We start from the raw sequence: 22000 nt of genomic DNA on the forward strand, positions 1-22000 counted from the left end.
CCACACAATTTGGGCGCATATCGGCCTGTGGTCAGATATCAGACCTACCATCATCATCAAGGAAGCACTGTCCACGAGCTTCTTCCAGTTCAGTAATCAGCCGAATCCAGGACGTCCTGCGGCCGACAGGCGAACCGATCCATCTCGGCGCTTCATTGACTCGGCCCCTTGCAAGTACCGGACGACCCGGCGAGGCCCCGGGCGACACGAATCCCTGCCTGCCCCGAGCTCGGCCTTCGAGGTGAGGCTGAGGTATCCGACATATACTCGTGCTGGGCAGTCATCATGGATATCACTACTTTTATCGTCGCCTCCAGAGACCAGGCCATGCTGGAGGGTGGCTATTCCGCGTATCGGACTCAGCTGGCCGGCCGACTGCGCAACTGCCGGAAGAGGCTCAACATTGCGACCAAGAGTCGCGCCAAGTATCATGCCCGGCCCCAGCTTACCCCTGAGGTTCTGGCTGAGAACAAAGAGTACGCACGATGGGTAGCCTCAGTGGCTAGGTAGATTTCGATTCTCGTCCCAGGCGAAGCTAATTTAAACCCTGGGATAGGTACCTTCACCTTCATATAATGACCGCCGAGCGCGCCTGGGCCCACGCAATGGCCATGAAGTCAGCACACGCTGCCGACAACAAGGGCATCACGGGGGGTACCCGCTCACACATAGTTTCCCGTCTACATAAGGCTACCAGGACGGCCGAGCAACTGGCCGAGGTGCTGGGAGGAGAGGGCAGTGGCGCGAACCAAACCGATGTCTTAGAGGCACGTGCGTATGCTGCGCTACTCAGGGGTGCTGAGCATCTCGAGAAACACAGTTGGGAGGAATGTCTGAGGAGCTACTCGATCGCGCGCATCATCTACAGCGCCCTGACATCGGAAAGTAAGAAGGATACCTTCAAGGACCTGTTATCTGAAACCATCGACCCATCCATTCGCTACGCCGCGTATCAGCTCAAGTCGCCAAGATCCCTCACGATTCCGACCATCGCCCGCAAGGCATTCCCCAAAGATGACGAGAACTTGGTTTCAAGCATCCAGGCAATTAATCCTGAAGCTCTTGACGATACAGAGGGAGACGCCAAGATGGGAGGCACTACTCCCACCACTATTACCTTCAGGTCTCGCGAGGTTCGCATTGAGGATGCTGCCATAGCTACTGCTTGGCTTGCAGTTCAAGATGCAAAGACCACGCTGGCAGAGAAGCTGTCAGCTGGGAGCTTGTCGCCCAAGGAAATGGCCGCCGCTTACGATGACGTTCTCGCCGCAAGCCAGGACTCTGTCGATGCCACTAAGCAAGCCATTGACGAGTTGAAAGCGGACGGTGTCCCCCAGGGAGATTCGCGCATGCAGAGCCTTGCTGTCACCAGGACAGCAGTAAATTATGAGATGATCAGCTGGAGGATCGGCCGGAACCGTGTTCTTTCGGGCGACAGGGACGGCGCAGTCGTGCAAAAGCACATTCACTTGAATAAAAGGAGAAAGTACAAAGAAGAAGAGGGTGGTGAGCCTGACCGGCCAAAGCCCGAACCTGTTGGTCGCCAGCTTGCCAGATTAAAAGAGAAAACGGTACTTTATGACGGCATAATGCAGAGTCTCGAGTCTATCAAGGAGCTTCCTGGTGTGGCCGCTGAAGATGAGCTATCTGCACGGTTGAACGCTACCTCGAGCTACTTCGACGCCCTCAAGTAAGCACCCTTTGGAACGGTACCGCAAAACTTTAGGGAAGCCTTGCTAATGTTTGTCCGTTAGGTGTTTGGCCATTGGGCGGTCCCACGCCATTGTCGGGAACCTAGTAAACTCATTGGCTCTGATAAAACACGCCTTGGAACAAGCAAAAATGGCCGTTTCGATCCTTGGAAAGCCCTCAGCTTCAACAAACGCGCCGTCTCTACGTAATATTGACGTGTCCTCCCAAGACGCACAATTTCTCGGCGAGCTCCTTGATGGCGAAGTGCAGCGATACCGAGCACTAGTTGACATTGACAACATGCGCAAGGAGGGCAAGATTCCAGCAACGGACGACTCTTTGCAGCCATTAGCGGACAAGCTGGCACGCTATCCTGCTCGGGATGTCGATCTGCAGAATATCGTGACATATCCTCCTACATTAGGAGTGATTCCTGTGAAGCCCATCTTCCTGGATCTTGCGTTTAATTATATCCAATATCCAGACGACGGGAAGAAGCCAGCAGCAGGCGCAGCTGAGAAATCTTCAGAGAAAGCTTCGCAGCCTGAACAAAAACAGCAGAAAAGGGGATGGTTTGGTTTTGGACGATGACCAGGGCTTCAGTCACGAGTCTAGATGCAGTGGAGGGTGTGCGGCGATGGCGGAGCCAGCGAGTATTTGGCGAGACCTTCAAGGGGCGACTTGACGACTTTTAATCCTTTCTTTGGAAGGTCAAGTCGAGTAGGCTCCATAATGAGAAATCAATAATTCTTTGCTGACTGCAAAGCCGTTTCATGAAAACTCGCAGGCTAGTAAGGCCCAGGTGAAAGTGACGGCATATTTGGTAGTTTTTTTTTTTTTTTTTTTCTTTTTTTTTTTTTTTCTTCCTCTTCTTGCGTCTCAGTCCTGGCCTTCTGGTCCTAATATTTGTGTCCCTGGCTTTGCCAATCGATGTGGTCATCATTTTTGCACGCCTGACGACGTCTGTAGTCATACTCGCGTTACAAGCATACGGCTTTCCTGATAGGGGCTACGGATTCTGGCCCAGGTTATGTTAACGGTGATCTTCGGCTGTTTTTGAACCATCACTGAAAGGGTAACGTGGCAGGGCCTCGGGTCCTTAACCTTGAGGACGAATCTCATAAACCTCCAGATACCAAGCATAAAAGCACGAGCTTGTGGCTAGCTGGTCTGAGATTTCGAACAGAAAACCGCTCCTGTTAAGAAATGGATACGCCAGGCTTTTACTGGCTATTTCCCACTACAAAGCCCATGTATGGTTTCACGCATAGCCTCTGTAAAGTAGGACCGATATCACCGGCCTGTACGGTGTCACAATTGTCAAGATATACGAGTTTACCTTTGGCGCGCGATAGACATCTATGCAAGTATAAATTTCATGTGTCATCTCTCTCGGTCCTTGTCCAAACACAAAATCCCGTGAAAGAGCCTTTTGCTCTTCCAGCATGCTCTTAGTGTCTGCAACGCCTTCATTCTGTTGTTCCTCCTTCCACCAGAGAGACATTTATTTATGCTCGAAGCGCCACCGTATATTTGACATCACTTCACCTATAATGTGAACAGACGAACAGTTCGCCGATCCCTCCCAGCGGCCATCGGTGCTTCTCATGGCTTAACAGGTCCGTCGAGAGGTCCCAGGTGTCAGGGCTAGTCTCTGGAGACGGACGCCGTGCTAACATTCTCCCCTACATAACTGATGTCTTGAGTGAGTTGTGAGGTGGCAAGCCGGAGCAAACAGCTGACTGGGATAGTCATGAACTATAGTCGGTAATCCTTTTTGGTGCTTACAATCCAGTAGAAATCACCAAGGGGTGGGTTCCAAGGCTGCTTACTCTTTGCTGTCTTGCCAGCTGTAGAAGAATTCCGGACAAAAAAAAAAAAAAAAAAAAAAAAAAAAGGCAGAAACGGAACATCCTTTGATGCGAGTTTTGAAGGGGCTTGATGCGTGCGCCCTTGGTGTTTAAAGCCATTCAGGAGCATAGCAGGGCTTAACATCGTCTCGGGTGTGAAGCCGATCATCTAGCTTCGTAACATTTTGTCACGCAGTCGATAAATTTATTTGGTTGATCATGTCGGCTGATGGTTGGCCGTGATCAGATCATGTACACAGCTCACGCTACTGATAACTTACATCTCATACCGTGTACTCAAACGAACAAGACTACATGCCAAGGTGCGTCCTCCATCAAGGCCTGATAGCAACTCATATAGAACAAGTGTTGAGTGGGGAATGTTCTTTTGATCTCCTCATCCCCAGATGAAGTTGCTCAGTGGATATATACATACAAGCAGCTAGCGTGTAAACCCTGCCCCTCCCTCCAGGGCGCCACAACCAAAAGGCAATCCATTTTTGTGCGAGAAAATCCCAGCGATTTCAAGTTTATATCAAGATTTTTGGTTTCTCGAGAACGCCGCCACCCGCGCCTGATTAATTAGACGTAAATTTTGCAACAGATACACCAGCAATGACTGGTTGAACCGCCCGCCAGCCCGCTAGACATGAAACAAGTATGAGTACAAGAATAAGTACAGACAAAAAGAAATGAGATCTAAGTAAATGTGTATAAACGCTCCTTCCTTACTCAAACACGACAATGGAAACCAAAAGAGGTGGTTATCAGGGTGATCTCATGATGAAGGGGGGTTGTGTGAACTTTTTTTTTGTTGTTTTGCAAATCATGACCAGGACATGGCTGTTTAGGGCTTGGTCTCGTCCTTCTTCTCACCCTCAGCAGGCTCCTCGGTCTTGTTGGCATCGGCCTCACGGGCCTTGTGCATCTTGTCGAAGAGGTTCAAGCTGGCGTTCTGGAGCTCGTCGGTCTTCTCCTTGAGCTCAGCAGCGGTGGCGGTGCCCTCGCCAGACTGGTTCTGGGAGACGAACTCGCGAAGGGAGGCGATCTTCTCACGGAGAGTGTCAACCTCGGCCTTGTCGAGCTTGTCGGAGTGGTCGTTGAGGGCCTTCTCAGTGTCATTCAGGACACTGTCAGCCTTGTTGGCAGCCTCGATAGTGGCCTTGCGCTCCTTGTCCTGCTCGGCGTACTTCTCCGAGTCCTCAACCATCTGCTGGATCTCGCTGTCAGACAGACCTGATCCCGAGGCAATAGTGATGGACTGGTCCTTGTTTGTCGACTTGTCCTTGGCGTGGACGTGGACGATAGAGTCGGCGTCAATGTCGAAGGTAACCTCGATTTGAGGAACGCCACGGTGGGCAGGAGGGATGCCGACCAGCTGGAAGTTGCCGAGTAGCTTGTTGTCCTTCACAAGCTCACGCTCACCCTGGTAGACCTTGATCTCGACAGCAGTCTGGAAGTCAGCGGCAGTAGAAAAGACCTGCGACTTCTTGGTGGGAATGGTGGTGTTGCGGTTGATCAGGCGAGTGAAGACACCACCCAGAGTCTCGATACCGAGCGATAGGGGGGTGACGTCAAGGAGAAGAAGGTCCTTGACCTCGCCAGAGAGAACGGCACCTTGGACGGCAGCGCCCATGGCGACAGCCTCATCAGGGTTGACCGACTTGGCGGGCTCGCGACCGAAGATGCCCTTGACGGACTCGGCGACCTTGGGCATGCGGGTCATACCACCAACCAGGATGACCTCCTGGATGTCCTTGGCCTGCAGACCAGCATCCTTGAGGGCCTTGCGGACGGGCTCAATGGTGCGGGTGATAAGAGGGTCCATCATCTTCTCGAGCTGAGCACGGGTCATCTTCATGTTGATGTGCTTGGGTCCAGAAGCATCGGCAGTGATGAAGGGCAAGTTGATGTCAGTAGACAGCGAAGAGGACAGCTCAATCTTGGCCTTCTCAGCAGCCTCACGGATACGCTGGACAGCCATGCGGTCGCCAGACAGGTCAAGACCCGACTCCTTCTTGAACTCGGAGGTGATGTGGCGGACAAGGTGGATGTCAAAGTCCTCACCACCCAGGTGGGTGTCACCGTTGGTGGACTTGACCTCGAAAACGCCGTTCTGAATCTCGAGAACCGAGATATCGAAGGTACCACCACCAAGATCGTAGACGGCCACGACACGGTCAGCTTCCTTCTCCAGACCATAAGCAAGGGCAGCAGCAGTAGGCTCGTTCACGACACGGAGAACGTTAAGACCAGCAATCTGACCGGCATCCTTGGTGGCTTGACGCTGGGAGTCGTTGAAGTATGCGGGAACGGTGACGACGGCGTTCTTGACCGTCTTGCTGAGGTAGGCCTCGGCAGTCTCCTTCATCTTGCCCAGGACGAAACCACCAATCTGGGATGGCGAGTATTTCTGGCCGCGAGCCTCAACCCAGGCATCGCCGTTGGTGTGTTGGATGATCTTGTATGGAACCTCCTTGATGTCACGCTGGACCTCGGCGTCCTTGAACTTGCGACCAATGAGACGCTTGGTGGCAAAAAGAGTGTTTTCGGGGTTGACGACGGCCTGACGCTTGGCGGCAACACCGACTAACCTCTCGCCGTCGGCCGTGAAGGCGACGACTGAAGGGGTTGTGCGAGCACCTGGATGGAGGAAAACTTGTCAAAATAATGTTCTAAAGGTTGAGGCAGTATTCCAGTTTCTGGTTCCACGACGCCAAATCCTTACCTTCTGAGTTCTCGATAATCTTAGGGGTCTTGCCCTCCATGATGGCGACAGCAGAGTTTGTGGTTCCGAGATCGATACCGATCACGGCTCCCTTGACCTTCTCATCAGTAGACTCATACCTGGCAAAGGCGGGTGTGAACGGCTTCGCCCTGAGGAAGCCCGTTGCCCTCGGGGTTGCCCTGGGAAGCTATTGAGGATTTCAGTCAGCTCTGCGAGCAAAAATTTTGAGCAGTCGAAATTGCGCAAACTTACAGCCCTCGAAAGTCTTGACGCGAGCATTGTGATGTGTGTGTGGTGTATTAAGTTAATACAGAAAAGAAAACGATAGAACAGAAATGAAGGGTATGTTTTGTTACAAAGCGCAAGAAAGAAGTAGGTTCGTTTTTGGTGTCGTGATGAAAAGACGGGATGGATGATGTGTTGAAGAACAGAAGGGAGCGCCAGAAAATCTTTCGCGAAAAAATATAGCTGCACGGTCTGCGCCGTCAATGGAAGCTCAGGGAATTGCGAGTGGGGCGCTGGAGCTGCCGGAATGAATCGGGTGGGTCCCGATAAAATTCTTTGCACAATACACGTGACTGATGCTGATAGCAAGACATGTTCATGCTGGCTTGGCTGGACAAAAGGGAGGCGGGCTACGGCAAAAAGCAGCTGCTGGGTTTGCAGGTATGAAAGGGCATGAATCTCATTAGTAATCTAATGTCAAAAGAATTTTACTGCATCAACTTCGTTGAGGCGAAACTCTTATCAATCAACAACAACTTGCTGCTAAATCTTGACACGTTCTCCATGTTACATATTTATCACCACTTGGGTGTATCAACCAACTCTGGTGTAGCGATTCTCATATCGGTTGTCTCAAGGAGAAATACTACTGTTATGTAGGCATACTGAAGTTTCCGGAAATTCCTTCCATAATATGCATGGCGCCGCTTGGGTTGAGCAAAGTTGCAGCTTTCTTAGTCTTGCGTAACGAAATAAGCAACCAACCTCTTCCTTGCCCCTCAAGTTACCCCGTCCGTTGTTTGCCCATAGGTAAGGTGGTCTAGGTAGTGTGCTCATACCCTTCCTTCGTTCAGCCTGAACCTTACGCCCAGGGCAGGCAAGACGCTTTGCCTCGCCTCACGTTGGCAACATGTGCTATGGCCCTATGGACGAATAAGAGCCAACATTGGCCTTAGTTGCTTTATGTTGTTCCCTGCATTTTTGTCACAACGCATTGTCTGTTCTACAACCAGCGTCTGTGATCACAAAAGCCAAGCACTGCTAGACACTGCTGCTCCGAAGGGTATTTTATCGTCGTTTTCCCTGTCGTCCGTCGCCTGTGTCCACCCTAGCTCTTTACCTACGTCGAAAGTAGTAATTACCTCCCTAGCCTGTGGGCACTAGCATTGTGGATTTCAAGTCAAGTTAATTTCGGCCCACCGTATGCAATAAAGTCGATTCTCCCGGTTGCCGTACTGTGATTACGTCGTATTGTACCGCTGACTGAATCCCGCGTTCCCCACGTTCAGCCAAACGACCAAACAGCTGGAATCGACATCACCACAACCTCAATACTGTAGTGACATACATAAGACACCGATCGGCTGCTGTACCTGCCAAACCGGGTGACTCTGCGCAACTACGCAGGTATCTTTTTTTCCCTTAGCTGAAAGAACTTGAGTTTCCCGCGCCTTGATCAAACATCGAACTACGTCGATCGAAATCAGAACCCGTCTTGCAACCAACCATCGTCGGCGGCGCCAATGAGCATGGCCGTGACGGAGAGCACCCCGTATGTTTTTTTTTATTCTCCCAAACGTCGCTTGCAACCGTTACAAGACCTGAAGCTTCGTATATTTGTAACCTTGATGTTGTACCTTTTCTATTAGCGTTCATTGATGCTAACACACCCGCTTATGTACCACAGCCTATGTGCGACGGAGACCCTCATTTCGAAACGAAAGCGACGCCATTACCGCACTTCAGTCGTCCCGATGTGCGTTCCGTCCCCTCACAACCTCCATCGCCGGCACACTGCTCACTGATAATATGAAATGGTAGACACTGGCAGCTTCGGTCATTAATCGGTAGTGGTCGCGATGGGATCATCTATTTCGCCACTGGTAATGGCAACCTCCACCTGCAAAGGCTAGACACCAAGTCTCTCGAGACCGAAACCATACAACTTTTATCCTTCTCCCCCCGCTGTCTCGTGGCTCAAAATGGATGGGTTTGCTGCGGTGGGGAGACGGGTGAGTTCGTTGCCGTACAGGTCGAACATCAAAATACTAATCGCAGAGGCTCCTTGCCTGATCGAAATTCTTCCCCTATACCTTTTGCCACCGGCAGGTCCGATGCATCGATGATACAATTCCCACGTTCCCACCTCATTGCGCCCATGCCGCGGAATAAGGTTTACGGCAAGGAGCGCGTCAATTGTATAACGCTATGGTTCCCGCAAGACTACGTACAATCGCACGAACGTGCTTACAAGTCGCCGGTTGCTGTGCTAGCAAACAACGATAAGCACGTTACCATTGTTGATCTCCAGACCATGGACAGTATCGACACTCTACAGTACCCAGACTGTGTGAATCGAGCACTCATCTCTCCCGATGGACAGCTCCTCGTTGCGGTCGGTGACGACCCGTATCTCTACGTTCATGAGCGCATGGATACGCCCGAAACTAGCCCGGGGGATGATGTATCAATGGAGCGGTCCATATGCTCTTGGAACCTAGTGCAAAAGGTCCATTTGAAAAGCCAGAAGAAGCATGACAAATCAGATCATCGCGGTAGTTTTGCCGCTTGCTTCTCTAACACAGGCTCATATCTCGCAGTAGGGACACAGTATGGCATGATCTCTATATTTGAAACATCTGCCCTATTAGAACATGGGGAGGACGCGCTTCGCGCCTACTTCCCCTCTTCAAGGCCAGCAGCCGAGAATGCCTCTCCTCATGACCCTCTTTCGGCCCTGGGTGCAGTGCGGGAGATGGCATTTTCCCCCGGCCCACATGACATTCTGGCGTGGTCGGAAGACCGTGGCCGAGCGGGGGTTGCGGACTTGCGCTCCGGATTCGCCACACGTCAAATACTCTATCTCGATGGACAAGACAAGGCCATGGAGCATTTGGATATAGCTGACAAGAGCGTTATTGACCCAAGAAGATTGGACCCACATACGTCCCGATCTGGCACAGTGGCTGGGGATCTACTAAGAACGCCGGATACTTCGGATTCTGGAGGCCAGCGTACTCGTCAAGAGGACAGTTACCAAAGCCCGCTGACCGGAGAAGAAACCCAGGTTCTGGAGGCGCTGCAGGAGCATAGGAGACGGCGAGAACAGCGAGCGGCGGCGGCTCGAGAATTGATGAGACACCGATACAGTTCGACAACTACAACCCCATATTTAGCGAGGGTTGGCGCAACGGCTGGGGCGGAGTCGAGGTCGGCAGTACCACCGCCGCCTGCCCAGTTGACCGACAGCGAGAGAGAACGGGAAGCGGAACGTCGCATGACCAGGGCGCGAACAGCGCGTGGGATAGAGCCGAGGCCAGCACTACCTCCGGCGCCTGCTCAGTTGACCGACAGTGAGAGAGCACGCTGGGAATCGGAACGTCGCGATGCGTTGGCCGACTTTTTAATCAGTGAGGCGACTAATCGTACCGAGGAACCATCACGCCTTGGTGGGCAAATATTGAACCCCGTCACTAGAGTATATCTGCAGCAAGTACAGCAGAGGAATGCACGCGAGGAGCGCCTTTCGCGACAACGGAGAGGACCGGAAAGGCGGCCGGCACGCAGCGAGGAGGAAGCCTCGCAAGGGCAGGAACAAGAGGCGAGAGGGAATGATGACTTTGCAGGCCAAAGGCGAGAGCAGAACGTTGACGCACACAGGGAGCTTGTCCAGCGGTTTCTCCGTGACAGTGAGGAGGAAACGCCATCATCAAGCACCACTACGGAGCGCTATTGGACGGAGCGGTATCGAGCCAGTGTTGGGATGGCTCCAGACTCGAACGCAGCCTCTAGAGTAGACCCCGGGACGGTGCAAAGCAGGGGTTCGACCACACAATCCGATTCGGCGCGAGATCCCGACTGGATGGCGGGACTCCCGATAACCATTCAGCTTCCAGGGCGCCGATCAAACAATGCTGCGCGTACGACTACGGGTACAACGGGTACTGACAACGCGGCTGGCAACACGCGAATAAGCAGCTGGGGTGAATTGGGAGCTCTTTACGGGGCAATGTCCAACATTGCCGTTTCCAATCACCAACTCGGTGGAAGCGAACTTCCCATTTACATGAACGAAACGACCGCCGAGCCTCGGCAGGCTTCGAGCAATGCGGCGACCATTGCATCGCTGAGGGATCACGCGCTGAGAGATCACGAGACGGCTTGGTTTTCATTATTGAGGCAGGTTGGGATGCACACGAACAGAACCACAACCAGGACGGCGGGCGATGAAACTGCCGGATTGACCTGGAGTAACGACGGATCAACTTTGTGAGTGAACAAAACAGTTGGAAGATCGGCAGGGCCCGTCTTCTAGGCTGGATGCTAACACGAAACTTTTACAGGTACGTCGGTGCCGTGGACGGCATATATGAGTTCCACGTAGACATACAGTCGCGCAAGTTTAATCCAAGCATTCAACTGCGCTGAAAGAGCCCACGCCGCGCTTTCCGCAGCACCAAGAAACGAGGAAACGAATATGTTTTTGACGAAGCGATGCGGATTTTCAGTAATATCTTGGTGTTTGCAGCAGTTCACGTTTTCTTTGTATTTACGACTGTGATATTATACCCAAAAGTACAGCCATCATATTGTAGCGTTATATTGTTTTCCTTACTTGTTGCATGTACTGTAGTTATCTTGTAATGAAATGTATCTTTAAAATTGCAAGTTAGTTGAATATTATTCCAAGCAATCCGCATGACGAGATAGGCATGTTCTGAATTGGAAAAAAAAAAAAAAAAAAAAAAAAGATAATTGTAGACTTATTATCGAAAGCCCCGTTCTCTGGGCTGTCGTTTTAAAGCTGGTTACGCTTTTTCATTCATGTATACAACAATCTTTCAACTTCTTCTGCAATCGCGAGGCTGCTTGTTAGTCCAGGGCTCTCGATACCGAGAAGGTTGATCCAGCCCTCGAATCCATCCTCCTTCCGAATAACAAAATCGAGAAAGCCACTCCCCGAAAGAACAGCGCTTCGCTCTCCCAGCTTGGGCCTGATGCCAGCATAATCTGGGGTCAGAGCCTGCTCATCGACGCCAGGAAGGTATTGCTTGATCTCGGCAATTGCCTCAGGGAGTCTGGCAGAGTTCACAGCAAGATCGTCAGGCGAATCGACCCATTCCACGTCGGGACCGAACCTGATGCGGCCCGCCATGTCCAGGGTGAGATGGGTGCCGAGCCCAGCACCACCAGGTCGCGGAGCCGGATAGACCAGTGTCCCCACGCGGGGCCGCGACGCCCCGTACGAAAAGTAGTTCCCCTTGGCGTAGAACATCCTCAGGTGCCGTTCTGGGGGCACAACCATGTTGTGCAGTTCAACGGCGCCCAGCCCGGCGGCGTTGACGACCGTCTCGGCGGTGATGGTGGTCGTTTCCTCGCCACTCCTTACGGCCAGCGACCAACCCCGACCGCCGCCGAGGGGCTCGACGCTGACCACGCGCGAGAGCAGCGCCACATCCCCACCGTTCTCCTCAAACTCGCCCTGTAGCGCCAGCATCAGGGCGTGGCTGTCCACGATGCCCGTCTCGGGGCTCTCGAGCACACCCGCCTCGGCGCGGACGTCGGGCTCGCGCCTCTGCGCCTCGTCGCGCCCGACCCAGCGCAGCGGCACGGCAATTCCAGGCCTGCCGGCGTGCTCGTAGATGCGCTCGAGGGCCTGGCGCTGCGTCTCGTCCTGGGCAACGATCCACTTGCCGGTCCGCCGGTGGGGCACGGAGCGGGCGCGGCAAAAGTCATACATCAGGCCGCGGCCCCGGACGCAGAGCTCCGTCTTGAGCGTACCCTCGCCGTAGTAGATGCCCGCGTGGATCACCTCGCTGTTGCGAGACGAGGTCTCGGTGCCGACGGCCGAGTGGCGCTCCAGCAACAGCGTGCTGGTGCCGGGGCGAGCCGAGAGGGCCCGGCACACGGCGAGACCGACCACGCCGCCGCCGACCACGGCATGCGTGTAGTCGATCTGCCGCGGCGGTGACGAGGAGAAGTATCGCATGATTCTGTGGCTTTGCCGCGTTGCCGAGCGGCACCTCGCGACCTTGGAGAGCATGATCGCAAGGTGCCGGTTTTTGATGGAGGGTCTAGAGTAGGTAGGATTTGCTGGAAGGCCGGATTACAGAAAACAATAAGCGACAGGTAAATTGTTCCTGAAACTAATTTTTTACTTGGACATGACTTTGCCGGAGACCAAGAAATAGTGTGATTTCAGGTGAGATTAGATTTCAGTGCAACGGTTTGGAAAGGGTCGGGTTCGTTGGTTGTTGCGTGATTGATGATGACATTTGACGTCCCCAGCAGGGCGTGTTACTAACGCGCTAGATTGGGAGTGCCTAGGTACAGGAGGTACGTAACTTGCGCCTAATTTTCAACATCATTTCTGGCTGTGCAAACATGAAAAAAAAAAAAAAAAAAAAGGAGGGAAAAAACTGCTCTGGAACCTTTGATTGCGTAAGATAGAACGAAGAGGATTATGATGTCTATTGGCTTTTACGCTCGTCTGTCTACATCGTCGGAATTGCTCCCTTTTCCGTTGCCTGAAAATACCCCACATGTACCTCAACCCCGGACCTGAGCCAGAATGTCCTTGAGTGAAGCGAGAAACCTTGTGACCTCATCCTCAGTGCCAACCGTTATTCTCAGGCAACCAAGACATCCGTGCTCCTTACCCCGGAAGCGCACCACCACACCTCTCGACTCGGCCAATTTCTCGTAGACAGCAAGAGCAGTAGCGTTGTCCGGCTGCCCTTGAGCATTGAGTATCTCGTAGAGCAAGAAATTGCTAGCCGTACCTCCCATCAACCTGCCAATACCTTCAGTTTTGGCCAGCTCGGCAATGAGTCGATCCCGCTGCTGTATGATCTTTTCCCGGCTCGCCCGCATCGCGGCCAGACCTTTGGGCGATGCTGCATACGAAGCCAGTGCGCTGGTCGGGCTGGAGATGTTGTAGGGCGCCTTGAGAGAGTTGAGCAGGCTGGCGATCTCGGCCGAGGCAAAGGCGGCGCCGAGGCGGATGCCGGCCAGGCCAAAGGCCTTGGAGAAGGTCTGCATGACAACCAGGTTGGGCCACTCAAGTACCCACTCAGCGAGGGAGGTGCCGTCGGGCGCAAAGTCGACGTAAGCCTCGTCCAGCACAACGACGCCGTTCCACGTCGGGTGCTCCATCACGCGCTTGACGTCCTCCTTGGCCAGAAGCGACGCGGTGGGGTTACCGGGCGAGCAGAGATAGACCAGCTTGATGGTGTCGGCGTCCGGGGCCGACAGCGCCGCGAGGACGGCGTCGGTGTCGAGCGCAAAGTCCGGTGCGGGGAGCAGCGGCACCTTGACGAGGCCGACGTCGTTGACCTGCGCCGAGACTGAGTACATGCCGTATGTGGGCGGGCAGACCAGGATGCGGTCCCGTGCTGGGACGCAGAAGCACCGCAGCAGGCCGTCGATGGCCTCGTCGCTGCCCACGCCGACGAAGAGATTCTCGGGCAGCAGCGTCCCCGAAGTGTGCACCTTTGTGTTGCGCAGGTTGCACAGCAGTTGCTTTAGGTCGGTTTGGTGAGGGTCGGGATACCTGTGCAGGCCCAGGAGGTCCAGGTCCGGACCACCCGTGGTGGTGCCTTGCCCCAGGATAGCCTGCGCATCGTCCGGTGCGATGGATGGGCCAAAAGCATTTTCATTCGCGTCGAGCAGGACCTTGGTTCCGTCATCTTTGTAGTCACTGTGGAGGAACAAAGAAGTGAAAAAAAAATAAACGATAAGTGATACAGTCAGAGAAGTGAATCACTTTTGACGATGATCTGGAACCCGTTGTGTAAGTAAGCACTTACTCTCTGGCGCACCGATACGGTTGCAGGGCCAATATATTGGGGCGGGCGCATTTTTGTAAATTGAAAGGGGACATTGTGGTAGACCAGAAATGAATTATGACGAAATCAACAAAGTGCCAAAAGAAAAATCAAACATGAGGTTTTGACGTGGTTGAGTACAAAAAGACGTAATTTATTAATTGTTCAAGTGCTACTTCTGTCTAGCGTGTGTGACTCAGTGCTGAGAATACGCTTTACTACAAAGCGCATATCAATGATTCTGCTGTCGGGTAGGGAGGGCCTTTTGGATGAATTGCAGACCCAGTGTTATTATTGGGTTGCCGATTTCGGCTGGACTTGCTGCTGGTTGGGTACTTCACTCAAAGTCAGAATGAATCAACGAGTAGAAGAGCAATCTATGAAAGATGCAGCAAAATTTGATATTGAACACTGGGTACTGTACGTATACAAGAGTTCTACGGGGAGGATTGATTGCTGGTCTAGGATTTGCGACGCTCTTCTTGTTTTTTACTGTAAGAAATTATTTGTTTGCATAATTAACATTCTTAATCTAAGTGTCATTCAAGATCCAGTAAAACGTGATCTGGAAACACCAGAAATATCTGACGTCTTACTGGACCATATCAGGGGAAATCCGATTGTTCAGATTGGATATAACCCAAAACTAGCAGCTACTTTTCGTGGCAAGAGATTTCATTAACTAGCAGTAGTTTAGTAATTCACGATAAGTTGGCTTGATAGCTACCGGTAGATGGTCGTAATGCGCTCCTGGTTTGGACAGTGTGTACTTCAATTGACACGGGCCCGCATTCATTGTATGACGCCCATTGACTTTTTATCAGGCATCCACCCAGTCAAATCAACGTCTCTCTGCTAGCATACGTGCTACACCATTGTAGTATACTTATGAGAGCCCAGACTGATTGCTCTTCCCAACCCCACGCTATACTTGAACCGGTGTTTGACGCCAGTTGAGGTTGCACCAAGTTCTGAACTGCAAAGGAATCATGTCTCCGGCTCGAAAAGTCCACAATGTCACTTCGGAGGAGAAACCAAATCCGAGAGTGGATACCGCGTCCAACTGCTTCGTTTCCCCAGCCAAGTACAGTCCATCGGGACGCCTGCATGTCGATAATAACCATTGGAAGGTAACAATGAGGGCAACATTGAATGCGTCAGACTTAACCCGGTCCGGTCCGGCCAGGTTAGCCTGCATGCACAATGACGGATTGCACGGCAGGGCTTGTCATTTCCCCTCATTGTCACATATTATATCATGTTTCTAGGCCCGAGAGAATTGCAAATACGCGTATGTTGCCAGTCAGCAGCGACCTGATGGCTCCATCTCGATATATATCGGCTGCTACTCCCCTCAGTAGCGGCGTCATCATGGGCTTCCTTCACACAGTACCTGCTTGCCCGGCTACGTCAACTGATAGATGCTATTTGGTGTCTCCCCCTGTGTTCAGATAGTGTCTTTCTCTATTCGGCCCGCTTTTTGAACTATGCTTCCCTTTATTTTTCTGTGCTTGGGCGCCATCTCGGCCGCTTCGCCTTGCCAACCAAGTGATAAGCCGTTTGATAACTTGATCACATTTGGCGATAGCTTCACAGACAACGGGCGTCTCCAATACTATCTTCTTAACGAAGCCAACCCTCCCCCGCCGGGAATTCTCCACCCTGAGGTCAATAAGACGGCCAGCGGTGGCCTCGCATGGGGCCAGTTTGCTTCGCGGGCCGTGGGCTCTAGATACTTTGACTACGCGGTCAGCGGTGCCGTCTGCTCAAACAAGATCACTCCTCGTTATTTCACTGGCCTCAATAGAACCTTCCCCGCGGTGCTGGAAGATGAGTTGCCGTCGTTTGTGGCAGACGCCACAGTTTCTGGCGATGTGCTTTATGCAGGAGACCGCACAGCGGAGAACACTGTTTATGCTTTGTGGATAGGAACCAATGATATTGGCCAGAACGCGTTCCTGACCGATTCACAGGTCGCCGGGACGAACCTCAGCACATTTGTCGACTGCGTCTGGTAGGTTCCCGTAATCTGACACTCCAAATTTCATAATTGAGAATGTCTATCTCTGACTTCCATCGGATGGTGCACCAGGAAGGTTTTTGACGGCATATACGCTGCTGGCGGTCGCCGTTTTGTGCTGCTGAACGAGGCCCCCCTACAGATGTCTCCTCTGTACGCTCCTAGTGGGAGCGGTGGCTCCGGGGACTCTGTGTTCTGGCTGAACAAGACAAGCTACAACGAAACCGAATACAGCCAAAAGATGATGCAGTACACAAGCACGGTCAACACGGTCTTTGACTACGGTGTGCCGTTCAATTTGCTGGTCCGGAGCCGGTGGCCCAAGGCTCTGTTCTCCATCTTTGACGTTCACAGCCTTATGACCGACATTCTGAACACCCCAGAGGCTTACCTCGACGCGCCGGCAGATTCCACGGGCTTCTACCACTACTGCCGCCCGCAGAACAGCTCTGCCTGCACTGATGATGCTGACTCCAGTTCAAGTTTTATGTGGTAAGTGTGATATCGACTGGCTTTGAAGTTGTTCTTATGGATGTGTCGGCCATGGTCTAATGTCTGGTTTTGTTTAGGTATGATGAGCTGCACCCATCTGAGCGGACTTGTGAGTATTTGTAGATCCCGTACTCTCCTGCGGAGCTCTATCCTGTCTTGCGTGCGTGAGAGATTGCTGATGTGGTATCTTGATTTTTGTCTTCAGCATCGCATATTGCGGACGAGTTCCTCCGAGTGCTGGAGGACAAATCGGCATATGGAAAGACCTGGGTGTCTTAGTAGAACGGGAACCAAGCACGCTAGTACACAATAACGACATGTAGCAGGGACACATCTGGTCGGTAATGTAGTAAGAAATGAACCCCTTGGCATAAAGTGGCCGACCGTCAACCTATGGTTATATCGATTGTTTGGAACACAGGCTTCCTAGCTCCAAGAGTGCGTTGTGAGATACCGGACTCATGGTCCACCAAGCCATCAAGCCAGCAAGCACACCGATATGCAAATATATAGTGAAAATGACAAAACCAAACTAAGTTAAGTTCAGGTACCGACACAAAAGGCATCTCGGTATTCCACGGTCTAGGGAGTAAAAAGCTTGTCGGCCTCACGCTTCTGACTTGACTGGCCCAAAGACAAGAAATAGCCTCAACTGTTCTGAGAGAACTGAACGATTTTTGACTTCTCCCACCGAGGTAAGGATACCAGGACTTCTGCACAGATGCGCGGCGTATAATTATTCTTTTTTTTTTATCCTGGGAAACCTTCTCGTCCTGAGCTACACGAAGCTAGGAATTTATTCCGAGTCAAAATTTACACATTAATGCATTTGGCAAGCAAGCAAGGCAAGGTACCTTGCCAGGGGTGTGTCTGCATCAAGGTACTCGAGTCTTGTCGTATCATAATTGGCTGGCTCAACAGGGAGACCCCCTGATACGACCCACTTACGCGCACGACCTGCGCAGAACAGGCACAGAGAAAGTTAGGTTCCTTGCTTCGCGCTGTTGTTTGGGCCACCACACAAACGTTCGCAGGCAGCGCAGACCATCGATCAATCCAAGTCGTCCATTGAGTCCCCTCTGGTTCAACTCATCACACCCCTCCCGGCAAGCAACCGACATCCGCTGCTGGTGATTCCCGGAGCCTCTTGATCCACCCCCCTGTCTTGCCTTTGCTTGTTACATCTGAGGTCGTGTCGCCGGTCGCTGGCTTGCCGCCGCTGCTGCCCAGCCCGCTGCCACTTAAGCCATGTCGTATCAGCAGCCGCCGCCCTATGGCTTCCCCAACAACGCCGCCGGTCCAACCTTCAATGGTGCCGCCCCACCACCGCAGAACCTTCACATCCAGACCGGACAAGACTTAGGCCAGCCGCCGCAGTCTATGATGTACGCTCCGCAGCAACAGCAGCAGCAGCAGCAATACGCAATGGCTTCCTCCCACGGCCATTTCCCACCAGGTCCTGGCATGATGCCGACACCTGGGCCCGGAGCCGCCGGCATGATGCAGCAGAATCCTCCCGGCATGATGCCGTCTCACATGCCACCGAATGGCCAGAGTAAGCTCTTCTTCTTCTTCCTCCCATCCCGGCCGGACGCGCCCTTCTTCGCGTGCCCCAGGCCTCCGGTGTGCAGGAGGTGCGACGGACGGCCGCTGACGCGTTTTCCCCATTTGCAGTGTCGTACCAGACGCCCTACACAACGTCTCAATACGGCGTCGGCGTGCCCTCACCCGCCCAACCTCAGATGCCGGGCAACTTCAATCCCATGGCCGGCCCGATGCCAGGCTACCCGATGAATGCGCAGGCAATACAGCAGCAGCAACAGCAGCAGCACATGATGCAGCAACAGCAACGAATGCACCAGTCACAACAGCACCACCCGTCCATGGGGCAAGGTCACCAGCAAAGGGCGTTCAATCCAATGGCCGCTCAGGCGCAGGCGCAAGCCAGTCCCAACACGATCTCGTCTCATCCAGGACAGTTTCCTCCTCCACAGCAGCCTCACCAGGCTGCAAAGCAAGCGCAAGCGCAAGCGCAGCCGCAGCCGCAGCAACAACCTCAGCAGCAACCGCAACAGCAACAGCAGCAACAACCCCAGCAGCATCAACAACAACAGCAACAGCAACAGCATCACCAGCAACAACAACAACCACAGCCACATCAGCAACAACAACCACAGCCACCACAACAACATTCTCAGCAGCAACCAAGCAGTGCGACTGTGACCACGCCCCAGACGCCGACTTTCCCACAGATGGGACCTAGCGGCAATCCGCTCGATGCACCCATTGCGCAAACACCACTCAGTCCAGGAGCGCATGCACGAGAGCAAGAGCGTATCGCCACTATTCTCGAGATCAACAACGAGCTCATGTACGAAGCATTGGTACTCCAAAATACTCACTTTGCGCACAAAGCCGAAAACGACACGAAAGACCAAGCGGGCAATCCTATTCCCAGAGAGCCTACAGCGGTGGAGCAGCCGATAAATAACGATCTCTTACAGTAAGTCATCGTGGAATTCTCACTTTCCAACGTAGTTCCACACATGCTTGCAATGTTCGACTAAGAAATTCTCATTACAGTGTTATGAGGCGGTTGCAATCAAACATAGCATACTTGATGACTCTGACGGACCGCAAGACGGTGTTGCCATGTCCAGCTTATTTAACACCACCGCCAGCAAACCTGACGATTAAGCTCAGGAATATACCGCCGAAATCCGATGGCTCAGAGGAGGCTGCAGATCCTCACGTTGATCGTGAAGAGAGGGTCAACCTGGTTAGGGCACTGTACGAACGCCTGCAAACGCTTTATCCTGGTGTGGACTACTCAAAAGAGCCAATATACGGACAGAAGATGCAGGAAACGATGCAGGGGCAGACACCCCAGGGTCAACCGCCGCCGGCGCAGATGCAAGGACAGGTAGGCCAAGGGCAGGTACCGATGCAGATGCAAATGCATATGCAAGGTATGGCCCCAGGACATGGCCAGCCTCAGATGCACATGCAAAATCAGCATAACCTACAAGCTATGGGTCAAGGCCAGGCTGCCCAAATGCACATGTACCAGAACCATCAGGCTCACAGAAATCCAAACCAAGCGGGCCCGGGGATGGCTCCTCAGCCAGGCTCTCGTGGCACGCCTCAAATGTCCCATATGGGCATGCCCGGTCAGCAGATGGCACCACTTCAGTCCAATTAGGGATATGGACTTTACGGTGAAGAAAGCGAGCAGGCTGAACATTTTGAACTGGGTGGCAGTCCGAGCCTGCAAGGGCTATACGGTCACGTCCTTGCACATCTTCAATTTGACAGCCCGTTTGCTTATGGGATTAGCTACTGGGATGGCCAAACCTATGGCATCGATCCTGCGGAAACCTACGGGTCTGGCTCTGTTCAAGCAGGCAGCCAGTACTCTACCACTGATCCAGACGAGCTTTTTGGCGAGGCAATACGTTTCGAGTGGTAGTTGAGGTCTCTCTCGCCTTATTATGTCAGTTCTGCCTTCGCTTGTTCCCTGGCCCTTGCCCGCAAAACATATTTGAAAGATGCTTTCATCAGATTTAGGGGAGCCTAAGCGGTTGCTGGAATGTTCTGCGCATGGTGATTTGCTTCGTCTTGGATCATGTGGCGCATACGGCATTCTGGAATAGCGAAGCGTGATTCTGAGGGCGGGTGGCTTCGTTGGGCGCAGAGGCAAGGCGGCATTGATACGGGTTGCTTAATGTCTTCAACTCTTCTTGTTTTGTAGCGAGTTTGTCGCCAACTTTACTGTAGTACTACTAGTAGTAGTAGTAGTAGTAGTAGTAGTAGTAGTAGTAGTAGTAAGCTAATGAATGTAAGGGGGTGGCGTGCAGACCAGATTTTGAGCATAGTAGCTGGGTAAGGTTCCATCAATATGGCTTTGATGCTCAGTCTACAACCCGGCCACTGTTGTTTTTAGTGATCTTGCCAATCTTGCCTACCCTGGTATCAAGGAGGCAAATATCTGAAAGCATGGGGAAAAGAAAATATCATTGCTGGCGGCAAGCTGTTGTACTATCTTGCTCAGTATGGGCCTACCAGTGTTCGTTCGGCCATCGCAATTCATTCTTAGAAGTTTATCTTTGCCTGCCTTGAGATCCAATGTTTTCATGGCTTGAATGGCCATCCATATATGTGGAGATTGGCTCACTTATCACAAAGAACTTACCAAAAAAAAAAAAAAAAAAAAAAAAAAAAAAAAATAGTTTCACGCGACCAACTTACAGGAACCGCATGATAGAGTATTCAACAGAAGGGGCGCGTCCCATCCTCGGGCTGATCCCGGCCTTTTTTTCCCTTTACTTTTTTCTTTCTTTCTTTTCTTTTCTTCTTTTTTTTTTTTCCCTGACACTTCCAAAATCGAGCCGTTGCGGCAGAGCGATTAGGTTGGTGCAGACTAAGGAAGTCATCTCTCATCCGATTGGTGCGCGGCTCTTGGTCGTCGAGGGTGACAGTCGGCTACGGTTGCTTCTCGCCCCGGTGCTTGCTTACTGTGTCTGCCGGCAAGGTACAGTAGGTTGCTTTGTAGGCCAAAGGCCTAATGGTGGGGATGGTGACACCTGCCCGCCCTAGGCCTGTGTTTAACTGCACCCAAGGTACCGAGGTACCTGGCAGTCAAGGTACACAGGTAGATGCAGTAACGAATTTTCCCTCGACGTCATCAGGCAGGTTTTACACCGAGATGCTGGCGCCTTCGTCTAATGGGTCCATTGGCCTATTCCCCTTGACTTCGATCCGCTGAACCGCATGGGGAGTTTAAGGCCCGGTATTGAATCTATGGAAGGTTTGTAGGCCTTGCATTTGATGCAAAACCGGCCGTCAACGTTGTTTGTTTACTGCGGTATCTTCCCCGTCGGAACTCGTCCTTTTGATCCAACATTATCAGGCCTGGAAGTCCACCCTTGAGATTACTGTGTATGCTTAGTCACGGACTCTCGTCCGGATTTGAAGGACAAAAAAAAAAAAAAAAAAAAAAAAAGACTACGTCCGACGTTGAGATGAACGGTTTGAGCCGCCCGGCCTGAAGTTTTGTCTCGTTGGGAATTTGTTCCGACGTTCGCTAGGCATGCTTCTGATGAAATTACTGGCCTACCTTTGGACACATACCGTATCTATGATCAGGGTTGGAATGGCTTGACTCACA

General features: G+C 52.4%; 7 protein-coding genes across 7 annotated transcripts; 4 read left to right on the plus strand and 3 right to left on the minus strand.

Moving 5' to 3' along the window:
• Positions 1-285: 285 nt before the first annotated feature.
• PpBr36_04676 (uncharacterized protein) lies at positions 286-2283 on the plus strand (the record flags this gene model as incomplete). The annotated part of the gene is made up of 3 exons (XM_029891835.1): positions 286-476; positions 557-1690; positions 1755-2283. 3 exons carry the CDS (start codon positions 286-288, stop codon positions 2281-2283), a joined length of 1854 nt encoding a protein of 617 aa, XP_029749809.1.
• A 2106-nt stretch (positions 2284-4389) lies between these two features.
• On the minus strand, positions 4390-6549 carry PpBr36_04677 (uncharacterized protein; the record flags this gene model as incomplete). Its single annotated transcript, XM_029891836.1, has 3 exons — positions 4390-6185; positions 6271-6457; positions 6523-6549. 3 exons carry the CDS (start codon positions 6547-6549, stop codon positions 4390-4392), a joined length of 2010 nt encoding a protein of 669 aa, XP_029749808.1.
• Positions 6550-7982: 1433 nt separating this feature from the next.
• PpBr36_04678 (uncharacterized protein) lies at positions 7983-10923 on the plus strand (the record flags this gene model as incomplete). The annotated part of the gene is made up of 4 exons (XM_029891837.1): positions 7983-8047; positions 8183-8251; positions 8317-10764; positions 10839-10923. Coding segments are annotated over 4 exons (2667 nt in total), but the record flags the coding sequence as incomplete, so codon positions are not given.
• Positions 10924-11317: 394 nt separating this feature from the next.
• PpBr36_04679 (uncharacterized protein) lies at positions 11318-12538 on the minus strand (the record flags this gene model as incomplete). Its single annotated transcript, XM_029891838.1, has 1 exon — positions 11318-12538. One exon carries the CDS (start codon positions 12536-12538, stop codon positions 11318-11320), a length of 1221 nt encoding a protein of 406 aa, XP_029749810.1.
• Positions 12539-13044: 506 nt separating this feature from the next.
• PpBr36_04680 (uncharacterized protein) lies at positions 13045-14377 on the minus strand (the record flags this gene model as incomplete). The annotated part of the gene is made up of 2 exons (XM_029891839.1): positions 13045-14194; positions 14304-14377. The coding sequence occupies 2 exons, from the start codon at positions 14375-14377 to the stop codon at positions 13045-13047; spliced, it is 1224 nt and encodes a 407-aa protein (XP_029750184.1).
• Positions 14378-15808: 1431 nt separating this feature from the next.
• Positions 15809-17112, plus strand: PpBr36_04681 (uncharacterized protein; the record flags this gene model as incomplete). Its single annotated transcript, XM_029891840.1, has 4 exons — positions 15809-16335; positions 16414-16833; positions 16911-16942; positions 17039-17112. The coding sequence occupies 4 exons, from the start codon at positions 15809-15811 to the stop codon at positions 17110-17112; spliced, it is 1053 nt and encodes a 350-aa protein (XP_029750185.1).
• A 969-nt stretch (positions 17113-18081) lies between these two features.
• Positions 18082-20306, plus strand: PpBr36_04682 (uncharacterized protein; the record flags this gene model as incomplete). Its single annotated transcript, XM_029891841.1, has 4 exons — positions 18082-18388; positions 18508-19336; positions 19417-19756; positions 19815-20306. The coding sequence occupies 4 exons, from the start codon at positions 18082-18084 to the stop codon at positions 20304-20306; spliced, it is 1968 nt and encodes a 655-aa protein (XP_029750186.1).
• Positions 20307-22000: the final 1694 nt, after the last annotated feature.

The sequence above is a fragment of the Pyricularia pennisetigena genome, chromosome 6 (assembly GCF_004337985.1).
Source record: "Pyricularia pennisetigena strain Br36 chromosome 6, whole genome shotgun sequence".
Taxonomy (NCBI): Eukaryota; Fungi; Ascomycota; class Sordariomycetes; order Magnaporthales; family Pyriculariaceae; genus Pyricularia; species Pyricularia pennisetigena.